Source organism: Adiantum capillus-veneris, chromosome 7 (genome assembly GCF_014529385.1).
Source record: "Adiantum capillus-veneris isolate H3 chromosome 7, ASM1452938v2, whole genome shotgun sequence".
In the NCBI taxonomy this organism is placed as follows: Eukaryota; Viridiplantae; Streptophyta; class Polypodiopsida; order Polypodiales; family Pteridaceae; genus Adiantum; species Adiantum capillus-veneris.
The window spans coordinates 132,505,407-132,526,603 of NC_140937.1; the positions used below are offsets into that span (position 1 = coordinate 132,505,407).

At 43.3% G+C, this 21,197-nt stretch overlaps 1 protein-coding gene and 2 pseudogenes across 1 annotated transcript; 1 reads left to right on the forward strand and 2 right to left on the reverse strand.

Annotated features, from left to right (window-relative positions):
* Positions 1-2,148: 2,148 nt before the first annotated feature.
* Positions 2,149-3,508, reverse strand: LOC147454643 (mitochondrial adenine nucleotide transporter ADNT1-like). The gene is made up of 4 exons (XM_086517393.1): positions 3,479-3,508; positions 2,957-3,222; positions 2,719-2,831; positions 2,149-2,450 (listed from the first exon to the last, which is right to left on the reverse strand). Exons 1-4 carry the CDS (start codon positions 3,506-3,508, stop codon positions 2,149-2,151), a joined length of 711 nt encoding a protein of 236 aa, XP_086373519.1.
* A 9,798-nt stretch (positions 3,509-13,306) lies between these two features.
* On the reverse strand, positions 13,307-14,021 carry LOC147454644 (uncharacterized; annotated as a pseudogene).
* Positions 14,022-14,091: 70 nt separating this feature from the next.
* Positions 14,092-14,539, forward strand: LOC147454645 (small ribosomal subunit protein eS27y pseudogene; annotated as a pseudogene).
* Positions 14,540-21,197: the final 6,658 nt, after the last annotated feature.

Sequence of the window (21,197 nt, forward strand, 5' to 3'; positions counted from 1 at the left end):
ATCTAATCTAATATAACGTAAATCTAAATCTAGCGTAAATAAACGTAAATCTAACTAAAAATAAACCTAAATCTAATCTAATTTAACTTAAACAAACCTAAATCTAATTCAACGTAAGTCTACATCTAACCTAATCTTTAACGTCTTTTAGGATAGTTTCCTACGATGTTATAACTCTCTTCTTCTTGTGTGTGTGCGCATGTGTGGATGTGTGTGCCAATAAAAAGAGATAAATGGTATAACCTTTCTATCACCCATGCCAAGTATGATAGATTGGTTATGCCATTTCCCTCTTGAATAATAGGTCTTGAGTTCAACTCCTCGTCGGCTAGATCTTTAGGTCTTTTAATTTTAATTAGTTTCCTACGACGTTAAATTAGTTTCTCTCTCTTTCTCTCTCAATGTGTGTGTGTTTTTTTGTTTATGCATGTTTTCTCTCTCTTTTCCTCTCTCAATGTGTGCGTTTTTTGTTTATGCATGTTCTCTCTCTCTTTTCCTCTCTCAATGTTTGCGTTTTTTGTTTATGCATGCTCTCTCTCTCTTTTCCTCTCTCAATGTGTGTGTGCATTCTTTGTTTATGTATGTGTGTGTGCGTTTTTGTTTATGTTTGTACTCTTTCTCTCTCTCTCTCTCTCTCTCTCTCTCTCTCTCTCAAAAACACTATGTGTGTGTGTGTGTGTGAGACAGAGAGAGAGAGGGAGAGAGAAAGAGGGGAAGGGAACATGAGAGTGAGGAGAGGGAAGGAGCATACCTGGCTCTCCTTCCTCTCCTCGTGTGTGTGTGTGTGTGTGTGTGTGTGTGTGTGTGTGTGTGGAGAAGAGAAGAGAGAGAGCGAGAGAGGGAGAGCGTTCATGCTCCTAGCTTGAGGGCGCCGAAAAACTCAGATCTGAGATCTGAGTTTTTGGGCGCTCTCTGTTATTTTTTTAGCCCAGCCGGCGTCGCTATGAGCGTCGCAAATTTACTTGTAAATTTGCGACGCTAGTAAATTTGCGACGCTTATAGCGACGCCGGGAAATTTTTTTTTGAGCGTCGCTAATATGAATAGCCTCTTGTAGTGTACCACCATTGATCCTTGTTGGGAATAGTGTCACCATGATTCCAATGGATATAAATCTCCTATTCCTACCTCCCTACATGTAGGACCACGAGAGTTACACTAAAAGAGTAAGGCGAGGAAACAAACAACCTTGTGTATGTTCAGTCAACTGTGTCGGCTACGAAAGGCAAATCTCAGGGTCCTTAATCATTGACAAATTTGGTTTTGAAGAAGTTGGGCAAGTAAACTCACAATAAATGAGGCAAGAAGGTCCCCAAGTTCAACCGTCGTCATTTTCAATAGTTATATGGTATAAACACACCCTTTCAAAAAATCTCTTTGATAGAGACGCGAACTCTTTCACATACAGGCAGGGACTAGTGCTCGGAAAAAACTTTGTTCTGAAAACTTGGCAAACCTATCTAGGAGAATTTTAGTGGTACACTGACTAATTTGAAGGTTTTTTCACCAAATGACGCTAAATTTCTCTAAATTTTTTAGGTTTTCTCACTTTCAAATTTAAAATTTAGAGGTAAATCTCAAAATTTGCAGGTGTGATTACACCAAACGTAGGTTATTTTTTAAACCCTTCCCCGTCTCTTTCTCTCTCCTCACTCTCTCAATCTCTTTTAAAAAAAGGTCTTTGAAAGAGCCCGCGCCGGTGTGGAATTTTTTTCAGAGAGATTGAGAGAGATGGAGGAGAGAGACAGAGGAAGAGGAGGGGATCGTATATGGGTGAGGGAAGTTAGAAGGGAAGCGGTTGAGGAGGCGGAGATGGTGCATGTAGTAGGATCAACATATCTGTACTGATGTGCATCACACGACCTTGTACTCTGTCACAAGGAGAGCTTCTGCATGTTGATGCAGCCCGACCTAATCTCTTGTTGCACCATCGTTTTTGGTCTTGCGGCTTGCCGTGTGAAGAATCGTGTTGGTTTTTGGACTAACCAAGGCAGGGGAGGGAGAGAGCTCCCCCAGACTTATCATTTAAATTTCCCTTCTTTAAAAAATTAGAGACTCTTACAAATCAGTACTACGGCCGATGTGCTTTCAAATCGTTTGTCCATTTACAATCTCTTCTACATTATTGCTATTGCAGGTTGCAGATTCACTTAATGTGATATTTGGAATTTGACTCCAAGAAGGTCCTTCATCACCTCATATGTCACAAATGCCAAAGCAATAGAAGGAACAACATTGATAGAATTGGGAATTGGGCCTTTGTACAAGGCTCCAAAGCCTTCATTTTGAATAGTCTTCAAAAAAGCATCAATCATCCAAGTGTACTGAACCGGTGCCTTCATCTGACCATCGGCGATGATGACAGAGGAGGCATCCTTCCATCCCACCATCTGCATCCTCCTCCGTACAACATCAAATGGATATGCTACCATGTGGCCCACTGTACCTGGTGCTGCTCCACCTCCCAAGTTTTGTAAGGACGCTCAAATCAGCATTCTCTTCTGGCTTGCTTGCTATGTTCCTCTTCACCAGCCAGTCTTTGTGAGTGATTCATATACCGCAAAATGCAAACTCACGTGCGAGATCACACCAATAACAGGTAGCTGGCAACGAGCCTTTATAGACTCCTGATGGTCCTTCCTCTTTCATTATCGTTGATGCTGCATGGAACAGTTCTCGATAGAGCATTGGTGAAACCTTTGTCTACACTGTAAGCCTACCCCGAACCATGTCCATAGGATACATGGCAGATATTACGATAATTCCAGCACATGCAACAGCTCCAAGTCTTAGTAATGGTGTAACCTTAGCATCCTCTCGCCTAGTCTCCCTCCTGTACAACCACAAAATTTCACTTGAAGCTTGTTCATAACTATAAAACTTCACAGCAAAGTTAGGAATTATTCAAGCACAGTTTGTTCCATTCCCTTTGAAAAATCCAGCTAAGCCTTCATTGACCAAATGTACTTCAAGCCTTGTACCATGCCATTATATTTAGGCTTCAATGGATTTTGAACTTGAAGAAGAATCTTTGAACGTTCAAGTGGAGCCACAGCACTACGTGAAACTCCACCAGCCAAATCTCTAGCAATGAGAGACTTGCAAACGACCAGTGCTTTATCTCCTAGAGCCTTGACTTCAACAGTTGCAAGTTTTGCTTCTTCAGCAAGAGTTGCAAGTGTGGAGGCAGCCAATTCTTCCCCAAAAGCATAAAGAGGAGATCTCTGGCAAAAGGCAACGCTCCCATGAGAGGCAATCTCCTCTTTCGCGCTGCTATGACCCCATGCATGGTCCTTCTATATCCTGGAAGTTGTGGCCTCTCTCTGAGAAACCATGGAGAACTAGGGCAAAGCAACAGTCCAGAAAGCTAATGGAGGCAAGTTGAGTCACGAAAGGGAAGGAGAGGAAGAGCCACTTGGGTGGGGCGAGCGAGCTGAGAAAAAGGACAAAGGTGCCTTCGGCTAGAAGCCACTACCACACCTGCTGCTGCAATGAGCGGCATGTAGGCATCATGATGGATGGTGGTTGTTGGTGATTTAGGGCACAACAAATCTCTCTCTCCCTCTCTCTCTCTCTCTCTCTCTCTCTCTCTCTCTCTCTCTCTTACCCTTAAAATAAGCTTCTCATTAATCAGTTTCTCTCAAGGCAAGTCCACACAATACAAGTACAGCCATAAGTATTCACATGACACATGGATCTCATTAGGAGAAATATGAACCTTGCATGGGCCTTGTAAGGAATCCTAATTTTTAGGGATTAAGGTTAATGTTGTGTGGGGTTTAGGGGACAAGGGCATTGAAGAAGGTAGTTTTGAGTAGGCTTTTCTAGCCTTTTTTTAGACAAATGTAGGATGTGGACCTAAAAGGTTGCTTTCTCTCTCTAGCTTTTTTTAAAGTGAAGGAAGCATAGGGGTGTGTCCACATCAGCAATTCCGTGGGTCAAAAAGAGCCAAAATTTGACTTGTTTTAAAAAAAATTATTTTTATTTGTTTTTTATTTAAAACTCCCTCCAAACATATATACATATCCAAAAATCATTTTTTGACCCATTTTTTAACCCACAAGCTTAGAAAGTCCATTTTTTCAAAAATCTTTTCCCCCAAAAAGTAATAAACATTTTGTTCTCTCATCCTCCTCCCTCCTCCCTCCTCTCTCCCTCTCCCTCTCCTCTCCCTCTCTGCCCCTACCTTCCTCCTCCTCCCCAATCTCTCCCTCCCCGCCCTCCCTCCTTCTCTCCTCCCATCCTGCTCGGCCTCTCTACCCTTCCCCCTCTATCTTTTCATCATTTGCTTCCTCACGCAACAGCTTCCATGGTGCTCACGGACATCACAAATGGTTTGCTTCCACCACCACGTACTCCGCACACCAAAAGCATACATATTCACTTACCCACGGCATTTGCACCGAAGACCACTAGTGAAGGTGATCAAAGGTCATCACAGGAACGCCGCACCGCTTGTGAGACCAATGTTGACATTTGGGTGGATGGCCATTTGTACCCTTACGATCCTATAAGCCGCTTCCATCCACCGTTTAATAGCCTTTCCACATTTCTTCAATTTCTTGGGAGGGGAGAAGCAGGCTTGTTAGGCTATTGCAAGCGGCTGTGTATGGGTGCAGGTGCTTCTTTGCATATGTGGATGCACGAATGTCAAGCTCTTCACCTCAAGACGACGGCATTACAAGAGAGTGCTGCCTCTTCGGAGAGGGTAGTTAAAAGTCTTGAACAACAAATGCAAGAAAAGGAGTCCCACATCCAGAAGCTTACCAACACCATCACATACTTGAAAGAAACACCCCTTGGTGCAAGGGAACGCAAACGCCCGTATTCATCCATTGAAACTCTTGCACATTCCGGAGGAGCACGTAAACGACGAGTTACAGCCACAATGTGATTTGGTCTTTACTTGCATGCTGCATTCTTACTTCACACTATTTTCTAACATTTATGTTTATTTGTTGCTAGAAACTTCATCCAGGAGGCATGCGGTGGAACAAGCCAAGATAATCGAGTCAACCTTCTCACTAGTTGTCTCAATACCGAGGACGTTATTTCTATCTTACAATCACCTGGAGGTAAGCACATTAAGGATGCAGTCACCAAGGACCTTATGCGTAAATTAAGAAATGTGGTTAATGATGATGACATTCAACAAGCTTGTGATGAGGCTGGAATCAGCACCAAAGCCTATCAGGCTATTTTTCAACTCCTAAAGGATGCCCTCAAAGAACATGGCATTGTGGAAAACCTATTTCCCGTTCCTCACAAGGTCAAGCTCGCAAAGAAGGCCACAAACGAAGATGTGTTTTCCCGCATTGGGACATACCTACACATTGAGGACACAATGCCAACTTCCCTTTATGCTTCGTGCGCAACAAAGACAAGGGGAAAAGGTAAGAAACAATCCATAAAACCTTCGAATAAGGGCTTTCCTTACACTATGTGGAACAATATTTTCGTGGATCTTAGAAGGCTTCAAGAAGCCATACTTAGATTTTACGAGCTACCTGAAGAAGGTGACACACTTTACTTTTTTCTTTGGTATTATTCTTTTCATAGAAGCTGAAGTTTAAGGTCTTAGCACTATTTATTTTGTAGTGCTTGGCACAAAAGTCGCTTTTATGCTGAAACTCGATGAGTGTCAAATAGTGAAAGGCCGAAGGTTAGAGAGGCTAAGTGTCACTCTAATGAACGAGGCCCTTCTGCAAACCAAGCGAAGGGATTCAGTCGAGCCATATCCCATCCTATCTTTTAGCGTGCAATCAGAGAAAGACATTTGGTGGTTGGGTGCTATTGAGGTGCCCAAAGAGACCAATGGAGTACTTTCGTGGATTTTTGAGAGAACTCCATGGATCACAGAAGTAATACACTCCCAAATTGTAGGTCAGAAGTTGGAGATTGAGGGCTTTGGTAGTTATGATGTGGAGTGGCACTTAGGTGGGGATTTGAAGACCATAAAGTGTTTGCTTGGCTGCAAACAAGGGGCTTCTTCTCTCATGCCTTGTCCATTTTGCACTCGAGGGTACAAACCTAATGGACAAAAATCACATAAGAGCACTGCAAAGGCCAGTTACATGCTTCCATGGCAAGGGCATGGAGAACAAGGGTTAGATTGTCATGATGTCGGAGATGAAGGTAGAGAATGGGAAGCGTCTATTCTGAGATGTCCCATGCTCAATGCCCCAGACCGTGATCAAAAGGACCACACTTGGAATCCAATCTTTCGATTTCCTCTATTGAATGTACATTTTTGTACATTACACGCATTCATGCGTATTTTTGATAGGCTATTGAAGCTCCACATTGACTATGATTTCACAATGAAACCGTTGGAAAAGTCCCAGGAAGCGATCGAAAGAGTGGAGGTACTCTTGAATTCCATTGGCTGTCATGGTGGAAATGTGTCTATAGTTGCTGCAAAGAACACAGGGGAGGCCCATGAAATTGCTCAACAAGTGTCAATGAGTGGACAAAAAGCTAGACACTTTTTGAAGAAAGTTTCCCAAGGAAAGCCAAGTCGATATGATGCTCAAAGCAGCTCCAACCAGCAGGCAGGTAACCTTTGGGAGCTTTGGAAGGAGTTATGCAAAGCTACTACTGACAATGATTCAAATGGCGAGCTTGCAAACAAGCGCAAGCAAGTTTGGGCCCATTTTGATAAAATGGTCAAGCTTATGAGCCTTAACAGCACAATAGAAGAACAACGGCAATCATTTCAAGAAGCTTTGGCGGATTTTACCAAGGTCTTCATCCTTTCTTGGGGTGAAAATAACATCACACATTACATGGTAAGTCATTCATGGTATATTCATTACAAGGGATTGTTTTCATTTACTAATGTGGATCGTTTGCTCATGTGAACAGCATATCTTGTTTGCGCATGGTGCATTTTTATGCACAAGTATGGATTGCTTGAAATTTTTAGCACTCAAGGCATGGAGAAGTCCCATTATCGAGCAAGGGGAGTGTACTTCAAAAATACTCGACATGGTGGTGGAATGGTGCAATCCAATTATTTGGAGGAGATGTTCAACTGGTTTTTTCGCACAACATTTGCTCGTAAGCTCACAATGGAGCGTGCGCGACAATCCAAGATTGCTATTGAAGTGCGCAAATGGAGTCGTCAAGAGCATAGCAACAAGTGGCAAATGTCGCAAGGTCCCACCAAGCATGCTGCATGGCGGCGATGCAGAGTGCGACAAGGATCAAAGTGGATACTGCGCGAGTCACTAAACGTGAATGCAGGGTCCAACTCTTAGCGACATGTATATTTAAAAAATAATACTTCTTTTAAAAAAATTAGTGTGAACAGGGCCCTTTTTAAATGGGCCCTTATAAATATTGCATGCTCTCATAAATCACTCATTTCTTAAGAACAGGTGAGCTCTTACCAACGAAATGGCGCGCACCAAACAAACCGCGAAAGAGCATCCGCCTGCCAACAAAAACACCCTCCAAGGATGTGAGAAGCCGTCATGGCTTAAAGGCACAAGAAAACGGCCATGAACACCTGGCCGTTCCAGGAACTCTTGTGGTAGTGGGCATGGTGGTAGGGCACGAGAGTCATCAAGGACTTTTGAATCTCCACCTCCTCAAGATATAACACCTAGAAAGAGAATGAAGCAACGTGCCCAGCGCTGGAGAGAAGCAGAGGGCCAGCAAACATCAGAGTCCGATAGGGAGCAGCCGTTGCGCCCCCAATCACAAGCAGGACCATCCAGGACTCGGGTGGTCAATACAGACACCGAATCAGAGAGTGAGCCACCATGGCTGTGAGAAAACATACCGCGCACACACCGGGTGGCCGTTGGGGGGAAGACATTGCCTCAAGGCAAGGGAGCTCTCTCCACACGACAAGATCGGCAACCAAGGGAAGAGGAAGAATCAGAACAGGCTGCAGAACTAGCCCCTAAGCATGTAAACAGACGCAAGTCTAAGTTTTTCAAGAAGCCTTCACGCCGCCCGCCAGCAAATGTGCAAGTGCCCCCAAGACAACCGCAGCGGTGCCGAAAAATAGCAAGGGCATTTGCAGAAATCCGCCACTACCAGAAGACGACGGAGCTCTTGATTCAACGCGTCCCCTTTGCTCGCACTGTGAAGGAAGTGCTTCAAAGCTATGGAAATCAGTATAGAATGCAAGCAATAGCGCTAGAGGCTATTCAAGAAGCTGCAGAGGCCCACATCATTTCAGTGTTGGAAGATACCAACCTATGTGCCATTCATGCAAAGCGAGTGACAATACAGCCAAAAGATATGCAGCTTGCACGACGATTGCGACGAGACTTCGAGCATTAGCCGAAGTTACCCCTCTTTTTGTATTGCACACCCTTATCTTTGTAATGATTTGACTTTCCAATGACAATATGATCAACAGTTGTGTCTACTCTGTCTATTATCTTTGTAATTTCAAGTTCTGTATGTAATTGTAGTCAATTTCAGTAAATTTGTGCATTTTAAGTAACCTTAGGGGTAGATAAGCCTACAAGGGGCAGAAAAAGGCCTGGCCACAAGGGCGCGCAAATGGCCCATCCAAAACTGATGGATGGGCCATTTGCGCGCCCTTGTGACCAAGCCTTTTTTTGCCCCTTGTAGGCTTATCTACCCCCAAGGGTACTTAAAATAACCAAATTTACTAAAACCTATTGGTTTTGCATCAATATTTTATATGGATCCTTATGGACACCTTTTTTTGGTCATTTCAAGCTTTGAATTCCTTATAGGATATCAAAACTAATAACATGTTGTGAAACCAAGTGTCCAATGTAATTTGACTTTTTGGTGCAAGGGTGTAGTAGGTAGAGCTAAAGCAAGTGATAGTTTGCTGGAAACTTCATTTCATAATTGATTTGAGCTTTTCAAGTGTCCTTGAGTGTGAACATATACTGGAATTTCCATAAAAAGGTTGCATTTAAATGAATGATGCAAAACCAATCCATTGCAATAAATTTGTGCTTTTTAAGTACCCTAGGGGGTAGATTGTCCTATAAGGGGCAAAAAAATGCCTGGCCACAAGGGCGCGCAAATGGCCCATCCAAAACTGATGGATGGGCCATTTGCGCGCCCTTGTGGCCAGGCCTTTTTTGCAGCTTATAGGCTAATCTAACCCCTTAGGGTACTTAATAATCACAATTATACTCAAATTGACTGCAATTACATACCTTGAAATAACAAAGTCAAAAAACAATTCATATCACCAATTGAAACAATTTTCAAGATTGACAAATCAGATTGAAAAGAATTTGCAATATAGAGAGACAATTTCAAATATTTTTTATTCCTGCTAACACGGTGATTTTACATCATGTATCTGAGGAGTTCAGAATTTTTTTGACCATTTCCTGGCGCCTATTTTGCGCGTAAGGCAACTCCCGAGTCAAGAGGGACTGCGCTATGGCATTTGGGTCAGTTGAGCCAATGGAAGCATGTATCCCTATCTGGGCAAGCACTTTACCACGAAAGCCAGTGCCAAACGCTGTGCATACAAGGGATCTACGCACTAGGAACACTTGATGCGCAGTTTGAGCAATGGTACTCAAACACAAAAACTTGCTCAAAGCTTTTAACGACCAAGTCATAAAATGGGCTTGGGGAGTAAATTCATTATGGATAATGGCCACATCGCCAGGGGGGAGTTGTCCGAGGTAATGCGCAAGGGAAGCTTGAGGTCCAAAGCCCGTCCGCTTGCCACCCGTCCTTGCAGCAAAATCATCAACCTCCACAACATCCTGTCATAAACCGATGAAGGTTGAGAAAAAAGACAACGAAGGATAAAATAGTAACATGAAAATTAGGATACAGTTTACCTCCTGCTCCTTGTCATCCTCCTCCCTGTTGCCCTTTGCATCCAAGTCAATGGTCCCATGCACCACAGATACAAGCTTTGGATCATCAGATGGGAGGTTGCATAATGGCATAGGCATCCTAGCAGCCTCAACCTTGGCTTGCGTGGCTTGGAAATCTTCATCAGCCACGTGCAACTGCTCTGCTGCCAGGACCTCCGCACATACAACTGCAATAGTGTCAGCAACAGAGTCCCCATCTGGCAAGAGCTTGCTTTCTAGGGCATCTGGCGTATTGTCTAAGGGACATTTGCTGCTGTTGCATAGCACGCTCAAGCATTCATCCATGCGCAGGCCAAATGCTTTTTCCAAATCATGCAGGAACACAAACTCCTCCCCATCCACTAACACTGAGGAGAAGCGGCTAATTTCTACCTCTGGGATAGCCACATCCGTCAATGGTAGTGGCACTGGAGTGTCACTAGGGCGAGCCGCAACTATGGATTTCTCAACCACTTCCTCAAGACCCCTAGGGTACTCCAGCTGGTGTGCTTTTCCTTCCACTGCAGGGTTCATGGGGATAACCTGCTGCTCCTTGGTGTCCTTGATAAAGGACCCAACTTGAAGGTGTGGTAAGCGAAGCTCCTCCAAATCAGGTTCCTCGCTCACCAAGAAGATAAATGTTGCAAGCCGAGAAAGGTACTCCACCCCCAACTTGCGCTTCTTGAGCACTGACACCCCAGGGGCTTGCTCGTCCAAGTAATGGCCTGCATTGGTTGCAATTTCTTGGAATCGTTGCAACTGCTTGGCGAATGGGTGATCACCTTTGTGTATATAGCGCAAAAGATCGCAAGGCACCCAGATCCCTGCATGTGGGGGGATAGATACATAATATTTTATGATGTGCTCCTCCATGAACGCAGAAATCTCCTCAAATGCATCCATGTGAAGGAAAACTGTGGCGTCAAGGTCAGGGAGACGAGTAAAAAAGGTGTGGAGGTCCAACTTCCCTTTGTATTTGGTGTCCTCGAGGAAGAGGATGAAGCGTGACAAAGGGGTGGATGTGGGTACAGATGCAGAGGCTGTGGCAGCATCCATGTTTAGCCTGGGGTGTGGATAGAGAGTGGAGGAGCTCAGGAGTTGCAAAAGTGAAAATAGTGAATGAGTTAGGTGGCCCCCCTTTTATAATGTACCCTTTTTTTAAGACATTAAAAAAAAAGGCACTTTCACCAAAAAATGATTTCTCATCCCAATGCAAAAAATTATATTCAAAGGCATGATTTGCCGAAGCAAATCATGTTGATTACAGCGGGGATCAATATGAAAATTGCAAGAGTTACAAAGTTATAAGATCGATAGCATAGTTCCATCTATCCCCCAGTCCTCCTCGACCTTCAATTTGTCTTCCATTCTCTTCCCAATCTGCGGACATTCATTACAATAAGCATCTAATGATCGACAAACCATGATGTATTGAAAATGTGGTGGAAGGATTCTCACCTTGTGACCTTGTAAATGAAATTGTGCTTGTTGAAGGACCTCAAAACCCATAATAACCAAATGTTCTCGAACATTACTGAGAGTCCAATGCTTGTTCACTTGGACTGCCTCCAAAGCATCGTTGGGCATCTTCACTGCAATGTCAAAGCTTGCAATAGCGCCGTCTACACTCTGTAAGGGAGTCCACACTCCAAGCTTGCACATCCAACGATCATAGTGAAATCGTATGTACAAGGAGGTGCGGGATTTCAAATAGCGCATTCCAATACCTGAAGCTCCAACCTTACAACGGTACCGGTCCCCATTGTGCATGCCCTCCACAAAACCCCAGTCCTCTTCTAAAAGCCTTCCTAATTCCTCGTAATGCGCATCTTTACATACAAGCATTGTGGTAGTCTCCACAAATCCAAACTCTTTAAAAATGTGCACAAAACAATGAATAGGAAAACACTAGCTCAAGCCCACAGACCTAGAAGCTTTAGAGTATTTCAAAGAGTTTTGGACATCCATTATCATCTTTTGCTTGAAAGATGCTACCGACCACAAATCTGGGACCGACCACTCCATACTTAATAAGGAAGTTACTTTGATGGGTTCAAGTGTTCCAAATGCTTGTGTACAAGTAGGGACAATATAGGAGTGAGAATAGAAGAAAATCCTTCTTTGAACCAGTTTGGTTGGGCAAAGATGCGGGAACATTATTGCTCCAATATCCGCATGTATAGCATTGAATGTGCCGGAGAGACTATGTAGTGGCTGCTCCTCCACCAACGTGGATGGAAATATGACTATAAATGCATGACAAATGTTAAGTATGAATCCATAATAACATTACACTGTGATTTCACACCTAGCTTTGTATTCTCAAAACATGTACTTACAATGTGTTAGAAATCGAGGTGGTTGATGCAAGTGCATGGTTGACATTGAGAAAACATGTTGCACAATGGCTATGGTCCCCTTGTCTTTGTGGTTCTTGAAGCCAAGGAGCTTTCCTTTCCAATGAAGATCCAAGTTTGCACGATTCCGCACACGATGAGGGCCAACAGCAGATGGTTGCATGTATACCCAAGCACCTTTGGTGAACTCTTGTGGCACCCACTCATCATCTACACCTCTAGTGTTGTGGCATGCAAGTGCTGTGACCTCATCCTTTGGTTGCCTTTGCGAAGTAGAGTTGGCCATGGTTGAGCAAAGCAAACTAGGAGGAGGAGAAGAACCTTGCTTGTTGCTACAATGTAGGTGTGATAAAGTGATATGAAAAAATGGTCAACCCTTGTGGCAATGGGAGGAGAAGGTGGACAACCCTTGCTTGGTGTGGCACTGGGAGGAGAAGGTGGATAAGCTTTGTTTGGTGTGGCAATGGAAGGTGGTAGGGGAGGAGAGAGGACCTTTCTTGCTGCAGCAATGGAGATGGTGTAAAGAGAGAGAGTGTTGGAGTAGAGGATGAGTGTGATGGTTGCAACCAAGGAGGGGTTGGAAAAGTTTTTTAAAAATTTTGAATTTTAGGGTTTTTGGATGCACGTTTTGACTTTTTGAGATCAAAAAATGCTTTTTTGATCATAAAATAGTTTTAGGGGGGTTTTCAGAAGATGAAATTTGAGTTTTGAAATTTTTGAAAAATTTCAAATTTTTGGGATTTTTTCAAAACCAGATAAAAAAGGAGGGAAGTTGGAGGTTCCATATGCCCCCCCCCCCTCCCACCTTCTCACTAGGTAAGAGCCCATTTAAAAAGTGTAAGACTACTTTGTCCCCCTACATTTTTGAGGGCATAGAGTGTGTCCACCACCCTCTTCTCATTGGCTGGCCTCTAATTAACCTTAATCCCAAAGGGCCCCTAGAGGGTTCATATTTTTCCTAATGTTACAAAATTTGAAAATAGTAAAAGCCACACTTCCACTCACAAGACCGCATCAAATTTGTGTTAGTAAATCAGCTAACTTTACATGGGACCTAAGACTAAAGTATGTATTCCATCACACTACGCAGTTTGTGTTGCTTGCTATAGCCTAGCTTAATCACCCATCAATCATGAAGATGATTTCCCCTCCAATGCGCTAAATATGTCCTTCCTAGTGACAATAACAACTTGTCTTGAATGATTGACAAATATAGGCATTTGATGTATCTTGTGCTTCAACATCAAGATTGCAGCATCTAACACCGTCTTGTCTGCAGGCAAGGTATGGGAGGGCTACTCATGACCTCTTGAACTTTTGAATTCAACCCATCGTTCGCTTTGGATTTGTCTTTCTACTAGATAAGACTTCAATACAATCTAAATTCTCATTTATCATCGTCAATCTTGAGATATGAATAAAATGGTGATCAATCTCCTCCAGGCGTTGACCTGGTTGCTCTGTGTAAATAGTGTTTGACATAACATCTGCAAGAAATGTTGATGGCTCTACCTCTTCTTTGAAAAGAACAGACTCATAGTGCTTAGATAGATCGTCGAAAGTAAGAATGGAAACATTCTCAGACCACTTGCCAGATGGGAGGACGGTGAGGGATCCGGTGCTTTCGTTGCCATCCACGGTTGCTCTCCTTAGAAGAAAGTTCCATGGGAAGCCCCGAAGCATGCAGAAATGGCCATTGATAAGAAAGCGGGAAAACCCTACAAAGGTGTGTTGGGCGTGGAGAGAGGTCAGAGCTCCATTTCCTGCGGCAATGCTGATGGAACTTGCTTGCATGAACTTGATGGATACTTCTCGCATGACGGCCGCCATGCTGGATTCTAACATGCAATAGCTCTCTCTCACTCTTATAGTTAAAAAGAGAGAGAGAGAGAGAGAGAGAGAGAGAGAGAGGCGGCTGTGCCTCCTTGCTCGAGAGTGCTGGCGCTTCCAGACCATCTTTGCAGCAGAGCAAATGGAGCCTCCACCCTGCCTTTCTTGATACGCCACCATGGTTCTCTCGAATCACATTGACTTGCTGCATCCGCCCGCAGAGGTGGAGAAGAAGAAGCACAAGCTCAAGAGACTGGTCCAATATCCGAACTTATATTTCATGGATGTGAAGTGCCAGGGATGTTTTAGCATTACAACTGTGTTCAACCATTCCCAGACTGTGGTCTTGTGCGGTAACTGCTCAGCGGTATTGTGCCAGCCGCCGACAGGAGGCCGTGCTCGACTTACTGAAGGCAGCTCCTTCAGGAAGAAGGGTGATTAAATGAGTATCTTACTTGTCGATTCCACATCTTCACCAGCCCCCATGTACACCTACTTCATCCTCCAAGCCGAGGAGTATCCGAGTTTCTTTTACGAAATCAGAGTTTATGGATATCCAAATTTTCGAGTGTTAGCTTTCAATGAGGGTCTCTATTGGCCTTGATTGTAAACTGTGAACAAAGTGGGAATTTGAGCTTTTGAGGATTTTTTAAAAAAAAAAAAGAGAGAGAGAGAGAGGGAGAGGATTACTGCTTTGACATCAGCCTAAGCATTGGCTCCTCCTGAACAACAGAGATTGATGTTCAACAGAGATCAATTGGAACATGATCACGCAAGAACAGTTATGGTTTGGATATTTATCGGCTTGTTTGCCATCGTGGCGAAGCCAGCCGAGCTGATTGCCAGTCAGTGCCAATCGGCTGCCAGCAGTTGACCATAAAGTAAAAGCGGCATGCACACGCAGGCTCGACCTCAGGACGCTATACCGCTATGCTGCATACAGGCGCATGTGAAGATCTTGCAGCTGGTGCATGATAGCGCACTGAGTTCTGCTGCCCCCTCAAAAAGTGTTGTGACCGGCTGCGCCGGTTTCGCCCACCTACACGTCAGCTACTACGCCGATATTTATCTAGAGGCAGTTAGTTACCGGCATGTTACTGGAGTTGGATCACCAGAAGTTTTACATTTAATTGATTGAATCTCTTGAGGTGCTGAAAGCCAAAGTGGCAGAGGTGATGGAGGTATTACAAATGGCCCAAGCTGGTACGGGGCCAAGTAATGCAATCGACCTGTCAAGCTTTATCTTTGAATGAATCTCTTGTGAGCTAATAGAGCTTCAATATAGAGACTTTGGAGAAGTGAGTTTGGTTAAGAGGGTCACTTTTTTGTGTAGTCCGCTCATTTTGAGTGGTTTTAGTTTATTTGTTTGTGAGACTTATTTTAGTACTTGAGTTTTCTGTATGCGAGGAGAATGATACTTGAAGAGGAGAAATTTAGTGCATTATTTTTCGAGAGAGAGAGAGAGAGAGAGAGAGAGAGAGAGAGAGAGAGAGAGAGGAGAAGTGAGGGTTTCCATGTGTGCTGTTGCACCCAGCCAATCAACATTTCCTCTCTCGTCGGCAAGCTGTGTAAAGTTGCCTCGCCATCACCTCTACCTCTCTCTTATGGTCCATGTAGGTGCTTTTCGGTATAGGCCGTCCAATGCTCGGCTGTATCATGCAGCCTTGTTCATGCTACACGACTAGTATGGGGTATTGCACATGCAAGTGCCAACTTCAATTGTTCAACCCCAGCCAATCCCAATCCATCTTCTTACCATCGATCACGATCCTTCGTCTTGCCCATCGACCGGGATCTTGCCCCTAGTCTAGTGTGTGATTGCTCTGCATTTTGCATGAGTTGATAAATAGATGAGCAAGAAAGTGCCCAAGGCCAAACTCAAAACCACTCTTGAGCCCGAGCCCAGAGGTGGCGCTAATATCCTCTATAGGGTCTATTCCAGCCTGGCTCCCATCTTGCAAACCTCGGAGACCACGAGGCTTGATGCCCTCAAGAGAGTATGGGACTACATCAAGGCTCACAAGCTCCATAGTAATACCGAGAAATCACAGATCTTATGTGATCCTCCCCTTAAGAAGGCATTTTGACGAGACAATGTTAAGGTGTCAGAAGTGTTCAATTCCTTGAGTTCCCACTTGTTAGCACATTTTTCTTTTGATGCTATCAGGTTGGGTGGCGATGCAGACGGTAGAGGGCAAAGAAATAACGAGTAAACGTCAAAGTGGACATGAGGGCATAAAAGCTTATGATGGTTTATAATCCTCAAATAATTAAGCCAACGGCATCAATGAAGCTAGCTGCTTGTGCTTTTAGCAGAGTGTGTGAGGGGATTAGTGGCAGACAACTCAATGTTGGGGGAAAGGCATTAGGGAATAATGCCACTAGTGCAAGTCATGGTCCTCAAATAATTAAGCCAACGGCGTCAATGAAGCTAGCTGCTTGTGCTTTTAGCAGAGTGTGTGAGGGGATTAGTGGCAGACAACTCAATGTTGAGGGAAAGGCATTAGGGAATAATGCCACTAGTGCAAGTCATGGTCTGATGAGCCTTTGGCCTCAGTCACACTCATCGTCCAGCTCTGTTGATAACCTATTTGAAAATTTGATGAGGCAAGCATTTTGGAACAATCTGCAGACAAGCAGAAACATCTCTCATGACCGATTCAATGCAAAATATGGTGTCTGCAAGAGTTGGTTAATGTGACGTAGCTCCAAGGAGATGCAATAACATTGCATCCGAATTCAAGTATTAGATCATGCAAGTGAAATTAGGAAGCGAGAGCTAATTGGCCCTTCGATATTGGGAAGAGGCAGGAGGCATGAGCTTCAGCTTGCACTAATATGATATGGCTTCTACAGCCGCCAATATTTTGGTTGACTATAAGTAGTAGTACTAGCACCATCGTACATCATTTGAAGAGAATAATAATTCATTGCTTATTAGATATGATGCTGATCACTGCATTGCAAATTTCAAAAACTCTCTTCTAAAGATCTCCTCACAAACAATCGGCCATAGAGCGTATGATAAGGCCTATGATAGAATTAAATGGGAGTTCATACTTTAATGTCTGTATGATATGAGTTTGGACAGATTCTTTTTCACATTCTTTTGGGAATGCATTAGCTAGATTTTTAGTTAATGGTACTCTTACAGATGTTATTCCACTGCATAAATCCATAAGACAAGGGTGTCCACTTTCTCCTTTTCTCTATGCTATCTCATCTTATGCCTTGGATTGGATTGTGAAAGGTGTTATGCAGTAGGGCAAACTCAATGACATTGAATACTTGGATCTATGAAGAAAATGTGCCTCCAAAAGTTTGTTGATCATACCAATGCAATTGTGGGGGCTATCTTCTTTGTCTAAGCCATTTTTTTCCAGGAGACTTAAACTGCTGCGTTGGGGAAAAAACATGCCCATGCTGCGTGCTGACTGATGTTTTAGGTCGAGCCATTATCTGATAGTTTATAGTTTAGCTTCTTTTTTATGTGCCATATCAGTATGATAGGCTAGTGATCAGCATTGATGGAGTCATGATGTAAATATCCACTTTCTAGCAAGACAATTTGAATGATTGGAAGATCCAGACCAATTAAAGTTGTGAGTGGAGGTTTGAATACTAAACTAGTTAATAGGAGTTTTGGTTATGACTTGAAAAGTAATAATGCTCCAAGGATCCTCTATCCTCTTGACTAAAAAAGAGAGACAATGAGAGGATCCTGCGAGGAATCGTTCACCAAAACCTTTTGTAGGAACCAATGGAGAAAAGAATCATTCACCAAAACCTTTTGTAGGAATTTAGGAGGTAGTATATCCATTGAAAAACCTTTTTGTTGTAGTGCATCAATGTATAGGAAAAGATAAATGTTTTGTTGATGATAAAATTTACTATATTGTGTACAAACACTTGCTCGGGTTTGTCTTTGCTCGGAAAAACTCGCTCGGTGCGTGGTAAGACTCACCTAAAAGAGGTAGCCAAACTAGAGGATATTTAGATGATGCCATCAGCTTGATTGCTCTCAAACCTTCATCAAAATGCCTTGACTACCCAATGCACGTATAGTTATCTTTGTCTAATATAATGCCAATTTTTTTCCCCATGCTATCAAACAACATTTGGCTCTCATCTGCATGCATTGAGCACACTAAGAAAAGTGTTCACAACTAAGGAGGTTCCCTACTATTACATCCAACAAATACAACTCATGGATTCCTCAGCAATCCCTTGTTAGGCATATTCTCCTATAAGAGGACTCCAAGAGACTTTGTCTAGCAAGAATTCCTCACTTTGCATCTAGTTAAAACAATCCGAGAGAGCTTCCTTATGACATATATATCAGGAAAATTTTGCACTCAACACATTTCAAGGGGCAACATTTCACATAGAAAGGTCATTAAGATCTTTTCTGGCTTACATAAGGACACCAAATCTGGCATACGTATTGACCAAAGCATTACCAAGCCACAGCATGTTTCTCAAACAGTTTCTAACTAGCAATCTCATTGAGAATTCTTTAACCATGTGAAGGCCTTGCATATAGCCATAGGCTTTCACGATGCAAAAAAAGTTGCTTGTATTTGGAAAAAGGGCTTTACTTGACGCTTGGTTAAAATAGCCCAAAGCTTTGTTGCCACATACATGTTGATCATATCCTCCCCTACCAACGTGTTGGTTTCAAGAGACACACCCATCAAGGACTCTTTTTACTTCATGAGGACACCACATTCGGCATACATATCGAACAAAGCATGTCCAAGAATGAAATCTTTCTCCAATAGCTCCTAACAAGCAGCCACATATATTTAAGGTGCAAGAACAAGTGATTTCCATAGCCAACATTCTTTGTACTGCAGGCGGTCAAGTACTACTCTTGTCAAAGCCGGCGATTGCTTACCAAATCTGCAGGAACTCATCGTTGATCGTAACGATCAGTTGGTGGATATTGTGGGACCATTGAATGGCTGCAAGAAGTTGAAGCATATATATCCCCAACCTCCTCTCTCACGGCACTGCGAAGACTTCTCATAGGCAACTACGATAATCTGGAGCACATTCCAGATCTAAGCTAGCTTGCTGATCCTGTAGAGGCAAGAATTTATCAATGAGCACAATATTGATGAGATAAGTCTTGGAAATCGTTTGCCCCGAGTACTGCAGTAATACACATCATGTCGAGGAGTACTCTAACTTCATCCATTGCGGATATTCAATTAACAGTGTATAATGCGTTGCTATCATCCTTGCATAGGCCATGTGTACAGACTGCTTGCACAAAAGGGACCTCAGGAAGCTTTTGGGCTTCTGGCAGCTTTGGAGCATATTGATGTATGGCATGCCCTTTCGGGTACTTACCTTGCAATAGCGGATTTTCCATTTCCTATTAGTACCTGCAGCTTGATGTAGAGACGCGTGAGAATGAGCTGTGATGATCCTTGTCAATAGTTCTCCTAATGAGGGCCGCAATGATCTGGTGATCATCATCCACATGAGTGCTCTCATATGTGTGCAGAAGGGCTGCAATGAGTTGGTGATCATCACCCATGAGCGCAATCATGTGCAAAAGGGAATGCTTGAAAGGTTGTAGCTGCACACGGAGAGAGTGGCCATGGAGCTCCCCATCGTCTGCACAGATGCGGACGGAGCTCCCTTGATGTAGACAAATGAGGCTGGTCCCAATTTTTTTGCCAAAAAAAGGGGGATGGGAGTCCCCCAATCATCCGCATCGACGCAGATGATAAGGGAGCTCCTCTTCTCTTTTTTTTAAAGTCTTTCAAGAAAATTAAGGGCACGCTTGAAAGGTTGTAGCACACGGAGAGAGTGGACATGGAGCTCCCCCATCGTCCGCACGACACGGATGGAGCTGCCTTGATTATAGACAAATGAGGCTGGTCCCAATTGTTTTGCCAAAAAAAGAGGGATGGGAGTCCCCCCATCATCCGTATGGACGCAAACGATAAGAGAGCTCCTCTTCTATTTTTTTAAAGTCTAAATTCAAGAAAATTTTACCAAGAAATAGAGGGGGTGACAACACTTCTATCATCCATGTGCAAGCGGATGATAAGGGAGCTCTTAGCCTCCCTTTTTCCCTAATGGATCTCTTGGTACCCTTAGTCGTCCATTTTTTTTGTAAATTTTTATTGATGCAAAGTATGACCAACTTAGGATAAATGGATCAAAAAACTTTCACACAAAGAAAGACCCGGCTCCTACCCCCAAAATTTTTGAAATTATGTTCCAAGCTCTTTAACATCCTTCCTTCCATATCTCACAAAATCGGGGAGCTAGGAGCGTCCCCATCATCTGTGTGCACGCGGACGAGTAGGAGGCTCTCAGATGACCCTTTGCTCTTGAGAGCTTCAGCACAGGGTTTGGTCCTCGCCAAAATCAAGCATACAAATTTCTTGGCCAACAAAAGTCAGTGCCATCACTGTCGCAATTGTTTTTAATAGGAAACCTAGGCCGAAAACACCCCCAAGATCCATAGCAGACACACTACTCAAAGATAAAATAGTGGTTCTTGCCTCTACTATTGTTCTTCTAACAACAATGCAAACTCCAACCATCACAATAATTGCAGTAGAGTCTCCATATAGTGCAACTTTTCTAGCATAAATTGGAAAATTGTCCTTGGAACATCAATGATGATGTTTCTAAAAAAGTGCTTCCTCAAGAAACTAGAAATAATGGGCACCAAGAACTACGAGACAAGTGAGCCCATCTTCTCATCAACATTTATACCAGTAGTCTTGGTCCATAGGGTGTTATAGCTGGGTGAGAATTATTGGCTTGTCAGAGAAAGAAATTTCATCTCCTCCTTGGGATACTTAGGTAGTCAATCTAGCCATTGTTTCTTGATGAGGAGATAAATATTCAAAGCACGATGTTGATGAGCATTGATGAGTCAACTTCCTCTATTGGCGCTAGGTTGCACATTTCTTGTGCATTGTTGCTTTGCAACTAAAATGTTGGAAAATACTTAGCTGGTAGAGAGAGAGAGAGAGAGAGAGAGAGAGAGAGAGAGAGAGAGAGAGAGAATATTAGCAAAGTTATAGCGATCAGATGAAGTTTTTGCTAGCATGTGTCAACACTCTTCATCTTGTCAGCTACTAGGATGGGCTAGCGAACTCCAGGTCAATATAGAATATAATGTGTGGATAAAATTGAGATACATCTAAAATAAAATAAGCA

What these genes read in the sequence shown, in the direction of transcription:
- LOC147454643 (XM_086517393.1), bottom strand. Translation starts at nt 3,508, where the DNA reads ATGCCTACATGCCGCTCATTGCAGCAGCAG. An exon ending in GCCGCTCATTGCAGCAGCAG is followed by an intron (nt 3,223 to 3,478) that starts GTGTGGTAGTGG and finishes GCCTTTTGCCAG; the next exon opens with AGATCTCCTCTTTATGCTTT. An exon ending in TCCTATGGACATGGTTCGGG is followed by an intron (nt 2,451 to 2,718) that starts GTAGGCTTACAG and finishes GAGGTGGAGCAG; the next exon opens with CACCAGGTACAGTGGGCCAC.